Below are 10337 nucleotides of genomic sequence, written 5' to 3' on the forward strand. Positions count from 1 at the left end.
AAAGCTGTGCTTAGCTCAGTTTAAGGCAGTGATGAAATGACCAGTAGAATGACCGTTATTTCCCTTGCTAAATCTGTTTCTCAAAAGTATCCTGTCCAACAGTGGACATGACTAGACCTTGGCCCTAGGCCTGGGCAGCAGGAGGTAAATTTTGTATCTAGGTTCATTCCGAAAGAATCCAATTCTGGAACTTGCAGCCAGACACATATGTTTTCTTGAGACTGTCAATATTTACAGAAGAGTTTCTCCTTCAACCCTGCCTTTTGGTCAGCATGCAGCTAATTCATTCCCACAGCTCAAAGCTAAGATGCTCATTTCTTCTTTGGAGAAGGAAACGGGGGGGGGGGGGGGGGAGGGAGGAAGAGGTGGGTGGATTTTGATCTCCCTGTTTCTTATTCGGTCTGCACAAACATGTCAGAGTATTCTAAATCAGCTGTTTTGTGCAAACCTTTCATGTTCTCCCTGTTTCAAGAAAACGATTGCTTGTAAATTTACAGCTGTGGAGAGGACAGAGATTAGTAGCGCATAGAGTCAAATGCTGAACAGCGTCCTCCTGAAAGATCAGTGCTGGTGATAATATAAGAGCTATCTGGGCATAAAGCAGAAAGCTGTTCAAATCCCCGCCAGAGTAGAGCATAGTACGTGGATTAGGATATGTATAAATAAACAATGGCTCTAAAGGTTTGCATTTGAGGCTTTTTTAATTAATAAAGAAACCGATTTAAAATGCTGCTAAAAGAAACTGCAAGATTCCCCCTCGTTTTCTCTCTCTCTCTTGGTTCTGCTCATCCCTCCATGTGTGGGCCTAACTTCCACTGATTCTAAAGGCAATTCCCCTGTGTCTCAGGGCCCATAGGGTGCTCAGTCTTATTATTTTGTTGTTTGTTTGTTTGTTTGTTTGTTTGTTTGTATATTGGTAGCTCCAAGAGGTCCCAATCAGGGCTCAGTTGTTCTAGGCACTCTACACACGTGTAAAGATTGTCCCAGAGCTCCAAAGAGTTTACAAACACAATGCAGTCTTGCCCTCATGTACATATATGTACGTTGCTGCATATCTTACGTGATCAATGACTGTGGAAGACAGGAAAAAAACCCAGTAGCATGTGTTGGGGGAAGGGAGAGGAGGATGAGAATCAAACTGGAACAGGAACTGAACTCAGGGGATTCTCTTTCATTGGGTAGATCAGCTCACGATTGAGCCCCTGTGGATTCCTCATTGAGGGATTTGACTGTATCAGGGACCATTTGATCACCCCTATTATCCTCCAGCAAAGACTTAAAGAAAACTGTGGCAAGCAGATGTAATCCTTGTGAAATACTGTCTGTCTAGGAATAATCGTTAGAATTTCTTATTAGTCTCATGTTCTCACATCACATGATGACCCCCTAGGATATAATTGCACCTGACATTTTCTCTGTGTTCATGGCTAATTGTCCAAACTAGAGCCCACTGTAAAGCATCCATGTAACAGAAAATGGCTCATTGAAATAATCACCGAGCTGTCTGAAGCAAATGGTACAGCAGAACATTACCTGTTAAAGGAATATGGGTCAGGAAGATGAATGCAAACAAATCCTGCACTGTGACATCGCTGAAGGAATTACACAGGAGCAGAAGAAGGCTGACTATAAAGGAGAAAGCTTAGATACCAGTCTGTAGGCAATCTGTAAAGATGAGAAAGGAAATGTAGAACAGAAAACCATGACTGTTTGAAAGGGAATCCAGTAGAATATAATACAATTAGAAAAAGATTATGTGTGTCTATAGCTATGTCTACACGTACAGCAGCATGTCGAGTACATATATTCCACGCTCCCCCTAGCATGGGTGTAAATAGCAGTGCAGGTGGCGAGGCACTGCTTAGGTGAATAGAGTGAAGATACACCCGAACCCTAGGGTATGCACCTCACATGGCTCTCTACTCACCCAAGCAGTACCTCCCACGTTTACAGTGGTATTTTTAGCAGCATAGTGTCCTGCTGCCAGAGCCTTTCCCTGCCGTGGAGAAAGACTTCAGCAGTGGGGAAAGGCTCTGGCCTCCCCACTCACTGCCAGAGCCTTTAACTGATGCGTGTAGCTACACACTGCAGTGAGGACACAGCCTGCTTTTCACTGTAATGTGTGGCTACGTGTAAGTTACATGCTGTCACCAGTGTGAACAAGGCCTATTTGTCAGTGGCCATATAAAAGGGGCCGGGGGGGGGACACACAGTTCATTCAGTCCAGTTTAATCCAGTTCATTCAGTCCTGTGGAGATGATTTACCAGTTTTGACTACCTCTTCGGTGGTGACAGCCCTAGCTCCAATTCTGATTGGTCCAATATGTAGCAGACAAAGACTAAATAGGAAGTGTATATGAATTGATTGTCAAGGCCAGATTATGACCCTTTTCCCTCCTCCTGGGCGAGCAGTTAGTTACTTATGTGAGTGGTCCCAGTCTGACCCCAAGGGGTTGTCTGTCCTTATGACCTCCCATCTGAGCACCTCATAAACATTTATGAACATATCCTCAAAACACCCCTATGAAGGAGGGAAGTACTATACTCAGTTTTAGAGACAAGGGACTGAGTCACACAGAGATTAAATGGGTTTCCTGAGATCACACATTTAGTCTGAGACAAGAACTGAATATGCATCTCCTGAGTCCTTCTCCACAAGACCTTCCTTCCTCCTCTCAGGCTTTTGTTTAGAAGAAGGCAGGACATAATGCAGGGCCGGATAGGTGATAGGAGTTCTGCCATTGCTCATCGGACATAAAAATCCATCTGTGCTATTATAAATGGAATTAAGACTTCAAGAACTGTCAGTTCTTTTCACCCTCCTTTACATGTGAAAAGCCCAGGTACAGCCATAATATATACAACAATTTGAGTCTTTTTTTATCTGGGAACAGGTGTTACTTGTAACTAATGCTCAAATTGGAATGGTACAAAGTGATTTACCTTGCTGTCATTTTGAATTGCTTTCTGCATGCTAGCAGTTATTGCAGGTCTATTCGTGTAACTTTACCTTGCCAGCACTGCATTTGTATATGTACAGGAAGAAAGAAGCCATCAAGAAGAAGTCAATAATAAAACAACTATTAGATATCAAAACCCAAATTGCATTCAGTACACGCAGGTAGCTTGTTAAAACAGAATCCTCATAAAAGGTTCAATATAACAATGTGCACATATGGGAAATGTTGGAGGACAGATCGTCCCAGCTATATGTTTACATGTTTGACCTCTTTTGAGACATCACAGGTCTTCTTTGACATCCTAGATATGTTACTAACATCTTGACAAGAGGCTCCCTCAAATATTTTGCACCTCAGCCAGAATGATACGTGATGTTCTGTGGGTAAAATACTATTTCCCGCTCCCCCACCCAAAATAATCAATCCAATACACTTCCCTCCTCTACAAAATCCATCAAACAGAAAGGGTAGGGATGGAGAAATGAGTCCCCTAAGAAGAAAATCCCAGGATTTTCAGTGTCCTAGTGTGGGCTACTATGGGCATAAGATCTCCTCTACCATGCGCTTCTGCAAGTAAGAATGAGGGAAGGCTAGGATTAACTTCTCACTTTCGTACCCACTTTTTGGCGTGAATGAATTTTGAAAACAGGAAGGGGTTCGTTTTCATTGCAGTACTCGGTCAGTTGACACATCTTATGAATACACTGCGGGATTTTTGTGCATATCGTACCACTGGTTCACAAAATGTTGTCTTCTTTCCAATATGTCTCTTGTTGGTCTTGATCAATATTTGCCCATTAAAATGTCCTGAGCTCACTCACTCTGGTTTTTTTTTTTTTTTTTTTTTACTGTTTTGCAGGCATTGGAAAAAATGTTATCTGTGACCGAACAGCAACTCCCCTGGATGCCTTCAGGATGATGTCTGCGGCCCATTATTACCCCAAGCTCATGAGCATCATGGGGAACGTTCTCCGCTTCCTGCCTGCCTTTGTGAAAATGAAGCAGCTGATTCAGGAGGGCTATGTGGGGGAGCTGCTGGTGTGCGAGGTGCAGGTGCACAGCGGAAGTCTGCTGGGCAAGAAGTACAACTGGAGCTGTGATGACCTGATGGGGGGCGGGGGTTTGCACTCGGTCGGTACCTATATCATCGACCTCTTGACCTTCCTCACCAGCCAGAAGGCTGTGAAAGTGCATGGGCTGCTCAAGACCTTTGTGAAACAGACAGACCACATCAAGGGAATACGTCAGATCACCAGTGATGACTTTTGCACGTTTCAAATGGTTCTGGAAGGAGGGGTGTGCTGCACTGTGACACTTAACTTCAATGTCCCTGGGGAATTCAAACAGGATATTATTATGGTAGGTTCAACTGGTCGACTGATTGTAATAGGCACTGATCTGTATGGGCAGAGCAACAGCTCTCCTCAAAGAGAGCTCCTTCTAAAGGACTCTATGCCAGTCAGCAACTCCTTACTGCCTGAGAAAGCCTTCAGTGATATCCCATCCCCATACCTTCAGGGCACTATTAAGATGGTACAGGCCATCCGGCAAGCGTTTGAGGACCAGGATGACAGGAGAACCTGGGATGGGAGGCCCCTCACCATGGCTGCAACTTTTGATGACTGCCTGTATGCCTTGTGCGTAGTGGACACCATTAAAAAGTCAAATCAACTAGGGGAATGGCAGAACATTGCAATCATGACAGAAGAGCCCGAGCTGAGCCCTGCATACCTGATCAGTGAAGCCATGCGTAGGAGCAGAATGTCTCTGTACTGCTAGCTTCACTCAGCTCTTAGAAAGGAATTGAAACAACACAGCTCTTAAAGAATAATTCAGACAGCATAAGGATTTGGACATATAAAAGTTTGACAAATTTGGTGTTTAAACCAACTAAACTAGTTGGTGCCCCTATACTACGGTGATGGGAGCATTAGAAATGCCTAAGCTAGACAGCTGGAAATGAGAATTGTTTAAGGGCTGACCTAAATAACTTGTGTTAACTGTTTAGCAGCAGTATTAACTGTCTGGATAGCGAGATATCATGGAATCAGTCTCCTGCATGGAAGTGCTTAGCTGATCCAGTTGTGTTTACTGTGAAAGTTCAGGAAGGTCCTTTTTGACTTACCTGTCCTGCCAGAGGGCTGTGAAGGCTCTGTCATGTCAGAGAGTCTCCTGTGGCATCTGACGTGAAGAGTTCCTACCATGCCAGCTGACAACACCACACTGTACTACTACATTACTATCGAGTTCTTAGAATAAGAAGACTTGGTGTGACCAAGTGTCATGTGACCTGGACAAACTTGGCAGCTCAATTTTCATAGTTTATTCTGAGGGGTTTTTTTTTATTTTATTTTTTTTAACACAATTAAGTAGGGAACATTGTGGCTTTTGTAAACAAGTCCGTCTCCAACAGCAGCTCATATAACTGTGGGGGATGGGGAAAGCATTCTACAAGCTCATGTTAAGTTTCAATGTTAGCTGTACAGATGTGCTCATAAAGAAGGCTTGTGCAAAACGTTCATCAGCAAAATCCAGGCCATGTGACACTCTCTGATTTGGGGTTTGTTACACAGCCAAAACTTGGGCCAGGTTTACACACTTTCCTGTGAGCCTGGGATTGAGTTCTGAGTGAACCGGGCTCGAATTATGGCAAAGAATATACAAAACTAAGTGGGCTTCTACCCGAAAGCTATGTTTTGCGTTTTTGTGTTTTTAAATGTATGTGAACCTCAACCTAAACGAAAAAATCTGCACCAGCCACCAAGTTCCACATTGGTCAGCCCAGAACCTTTCAGCTCCTGAAAATGGAAGGTCTGAATGCTAAACCACAAAGAATGAGAAAAATTCTTAAAGATTTGCAGGGAAAAAAGCAAAAACCTCCTTACCTGCCTAAAGTCAGCAGCCACAGGTACTGTGCTGACTGTTCCCTTTGTCATCAATGCAGGAACTGACAAATGGTCTCTGGTTTACTTATCCTCTTTGTCTTTAATGTCTTAGGCCCTGCTCTTGCAAACATTTTATGCGGATGCTTGTGAATTGTCCTGGTGAGCTCTGTGGGACTCCTCTTGTGCATTAAGCTACTCACGTGTTCACGAGTTTGCAGCATCGGGGCTGCAGCTATGGAAAATAACACAACAAAATGTAATCCCCAAAAGAATACAAAGCAAAATTACATTTGTCTTAAACTGTAGCAAAACGACTTGTTTTGGTTAATCTGATTGTGGGGGGCGGAGGGGAACCTCTTAGAAGATTTATGTTTGCTCTAAGGATTGAGAGAGAAATTTTGAACCTTTTTCTCAGGGACACCAGGTCAGTATACTAATTAATTGTTTAGATTACAAAAATTATGACTCTTTACATAAAAAATGTTTACAGCTCTGTCATCTTTAGGGGTGCTTAGAGCTCCCTTAGGAATCCTGCTACTGACCCCTACCTTATTACCTTGGTCTCTTGACTGCTATGGTCTAGGCTTTAGTGCTGCATTTACTGAACTGGGAGAGCAATGCTAAGTACAATTTTTATTCGAAAAAATATCTAAAATCCTAGATATTTGTGAACTTTCATGACTTTTTTACTGAGATCTATAAATAGCGTGAATAATGGAGGAAAAAGGTCATACAATTTGTTTAAAGAATATTATGAAATGAATCAGTCTATTGGATGATTACTGTTTGACCAGCTCTAGCAATTGTATCTGTTGTTTACTGCTTCTGCTAGGGCCTTGGGCAAGGATGCAGGGCTTCTCCTGCCAGGGTCTCAAGTTTCTATTTTTTTTTCCAGTTGTTTAAAATTATTCCTTGGAAAATAATTGTCAATGAAGTAATTAAGCAAATAGGAAATCGCCAAGATTACAATCATCGTCGCATACAACACTATTCCTTTATTTAAATAAACCTGCTATCAAACACACACACACAACCCCACCAGAGGGACAGTCAGATCAAAAACTAAATCTTTCTTAGCAAAAGAATGATGTTAATCAGAGAGGGTCAAGAGACATATATTGATTTTTTTTTTTTTTTAATGCAGTATGGTGTAATCTCCTTACTGAGGACAAAGGTAGAGTCATGGATGTAGGATAAAGTGGATGACTAAGGGACAGAAAAATCAATGGCAGGGAGCTAGGTATGATAAACCAAGTCTGATTAAAAAAACAAAACAAAAAACACCATCCCAAACTGTAGCCCAAAACCTGAATTAAATCTGAACCAAAATATTTTTTAGTTTCTCTTCATTTATTATTTGCATTGCGGTAGGGTTACAGAGCTCTAGTCGTGGACCAGGACCCCATTGTGCCAGGTGCTGCACAAAATTTGATATCTTTGCCATCTATATTTTTAACGTTTGTGCCTCTCTGCAGTTTTATGGTTCTGGCTGAAAGCATAAGTGCTGGAATCCTGGGCCTTGTTCCTGCAGTGAGCTCCATGCAGGCAGAATACGGAGTCCTACAGAATTCAGTTTTTCTGGTCCTGAGCTGAAAGCTTTCAGGTGGTGTGCACCACCCTTCCTCTTCTTAGCCTTATTGGTTCGGATACTGCAATTTGCAGAGTTTAACTCTAACTGGGGTGCAACTGGTGACTGCTTGCAGTCAGGACTGAATGAAGTTTTTGTACTTTCCAGGATGTAAGGTGAGATGAAATACTGCTATCTGGGCAAGGTTTTGGTAACATCAGATGTAAATATATTAAACTGCCATCTGAATTAAAGGAACAAGTGACTAGTTTATTTGTAGAATGTGTCATAATATTCCAATAAAATCATGACTTACTCTATAATAGGGCTATTTAGATTTGCAGTATCAAACCCTCATTATTTTTGGGACAGTTTGAAGTACATTGAGCAGAATGCTGCATCTGACCCCTGGAGTTCACATCACATTTAAGAATTTGGCCAATGGTTAAAAAAGGTTTACAGTATTTAATTTAAAAGAATCCCTGGTACTGTACCAACGTATTTGGAATAGCAATTTTAATGCTACTCTTTCTCTAGTGCAGGGGTGGGCAAACTTTTTGGCCTGAGAGCCACCGACTGCCCCGACCCTTATCCACACCCCCGCCCCCTGACAGGCCCCCTGGGACTCCCATGACTAGCCAACCCCCACCCCCGTTCCCCATCCCCTGACCGCCTCCCTTACCCCCAGAACCTCTGCCCCATCCAACTGCTCCCAGTCCGCTAGCTGCCCCCTGGGACCTCCCGCTCCTCACCCCCTTACCATGCCGGAGCCAGCCATGCCGCTGCGCTGCCCGGTAGGAGCAGCGGGCCAGAGCGCTGGCGGCATGGCATGCTGAGGCTGTGGGGGAGGGGTGACAGCAGGGGAGGGGCTAGGGGCTAGCCTCCCAGGCCAGGAGCTCAAGGGCCGGGCAGGATGGTCGCGGGCCGTAGTTTGCCTACCTCTGCTCTAGTGCCACAAGATTTGAGCTCCTGCTAGAATTGGTTCAGACCCAGTTATTCAAATCCAGGCTACTATTTAATGTACAGTAGCCTAGAAGTAACCTTGTGCACTTGCTAAATCAAAAATAATCTTGTTTTCTAAGGCTGCTGTTGGAGAGGCTCTTTCCTTTGCCATTCGTTACTTGTGTACCTGTGATATTAAAAATTGTGATCTGCCGCCAAAGAGGCAGAGAGCCAAAGCAATGCTCATTAAGAGGCAGGTTATGCCTGGCAGTAAATTCAGTAGAAAGATTCCCATTGACTCCATGTGGAGTTGGATTGGGCTCCAAGTGAACAAGGAGGTAAATGGAGTGCAGCCCCTCCTCAGATCCCTGTGTAGCAGCAAGGCACAATTGCAGTCCTTCCATGTGCCCCACAAGTTTCAAGATACCCCAAGTGGGTGAGAAGGTGGGTCCATGGCCCTGTATACACCAGCCAGCAGAATAAGCTGGCCATGCAAGTAAAGTATAGTGTAACCCCTGGACGGGTGTAACAACAGGTGCACTCTGCCTGTGTGTCAGGGAGCTTAGGAAGGAGTCATGTTTTCCTAAGGGCAAAATTCCTCCCAGAACTCCCTCTGGAGCTGTGCCCCAATGCAGGGCTCAGTTAAGCCGTAAACAATATTAGCAATCTCAAGCTTTGGGCTTTCCCATATCTCATATCCTGCACATGGCTAGATTAGTAGCATTCAACTTATATAGTTAGAAAATATCTATGTATAGATAATACGTTCTTACCCGGGATCCCTCTATGGCATAGAGTCAATGCATGCACAGACAAGCTCAGACTCAGTATGAGTTTCTGCAAAACTCATCTTAACCTTTGGCTGAAAGCATGAGAAATTCCTGTCTAGCTAGCTAAGCAATCAGAGGCACTCTCCACTTTGTACTGATTTTTTTTTTTCTCATCTCTTCAATAGCTTTTGAATTACAGTGACCACAGAAGAGAAGGGGTATCCCTATCTCTGCTCCACATTGTCCTGGCACGTAAACTATTCAATTCTGGCATTATCCTGTTTATTTTTATGTCCTTGCAACTATAGCAAAAACCAACTAAAAATGACTGCTCTGTACAAAAATTAACATTATTCTTAGCTAATTTTATTTCACAACAAAAGACAAACTTAGCATCTCCATTGCATCTTTGCAGAGATCCATAAATGACTACTGACAGCAATGCTTGTCACTGGAAGTTTTTAGCCCTGGACTTCTAGATGTTGTTGTAAGTATAATACACTGAGTGTAATCTGTTCATTTTGTACCTACAAGAGTTTAAAAGCATCTAGCAGACCTTGGGCTTTGTGCAGCTATTTAATGCATTGGCTTAACACTCTTACCTCCTTGATGGGCAAGTGATATGCCCTTAAATAGCTGAAAAGTTCAACACTGAACTGTTTGACCTCTAAAGATGGCTTTTGGGTATTAAGGACTAGCTGTGAGATGGCAGGCTTATGCAGGATAGAAGGTTCTGTTGTTGTTGTTCTTGTTAAAATTGGAAGCAAAATCTGTACATTTCGCAGATGAAGAATGAATGAATAATCTTTAGTCCTGTTCACTTAAAATTCTCTCCTTGCTGTGGATTTCTTAACCTACAAGGTAGATTCCATTAAATAACAATGATGTCCAAAACCACCCACCCCCAAATCCCCACTTCCTTCGTGCATGAAAGGAGGAATTTTAAATAGATAGGACTGTACATAAGGCAGCATTCATGAACCCACCCATACCTGAACAACTGTCTCTTTCTTGCTGCTGCTCTGATGCCAAGCATTTGAAACACAGAATGACCAGGATTGTGCTAACAAGGAACCTGAATTGTCTCTTCTTTTGGAGAGGATGTTGCCTCTAAATCAAAGTTGTCATCATGGCCAGATCAGCACTGAATTAGTTTTAACTGGGCCAGATTCAGTCCTGGTATAAACAGGTACAATTCTATAGATTTGTATTG

General features: G+C 43.1%; 2 protein-coding genes across 5 annotated transcripts in view; one reads left to right on the forward strand and one right to left on the reverse strand.

Moving 5' to 3' along the window:
* Positions 1 to 10337, reverse strand: part of LOC101951390 (Gfo/Idh/MocA-like oxidoreductase domain containing 1) — a 344332-nt gene that overhangs the window by 148371 nt on the left and 185624 nt on the right. The gene's annotated exons all lie outside the window — the stretch shown is intronic.
* Positions 368 to 9438, forward strand: LOC135981637 (glucose-fructose oxidoreductase domain-containing protein 1). The gene has a single exon (XM_065584997.1). The coding sequence runs from the start codon at positions 3876 to 3878 to the stop codon at positions 4737 to 4739; it is 864 nt and encodes a 287-aa protein (XP_065441069.1). The 5' UTR covers positions 368 to 3875; the 3' UTR covers positions 4740 to 9438.

This window comes from Chrysemys picta, chromosome 2, assembly GCF_011386835.1.
Source record: "Chrysemys picta bellii isolate R12L10 chromosome 2, ASM1138683v2, whole genome shotgun sequence".
NCBI lineage: Eukaryota > Metazoa > Chordata > Testudines > Emydidae > Chrysemys > Chrysemys picta.

Excerpts from the sequence above, each read along its gene's own strand:
- LOC135981637 (XM_065584997.1), top strand. The coding sequence starts at position 3,876 with ATGATGTCTGCGGCCCATTATTACCCCAAGCTCATGAGCATCATGGGG.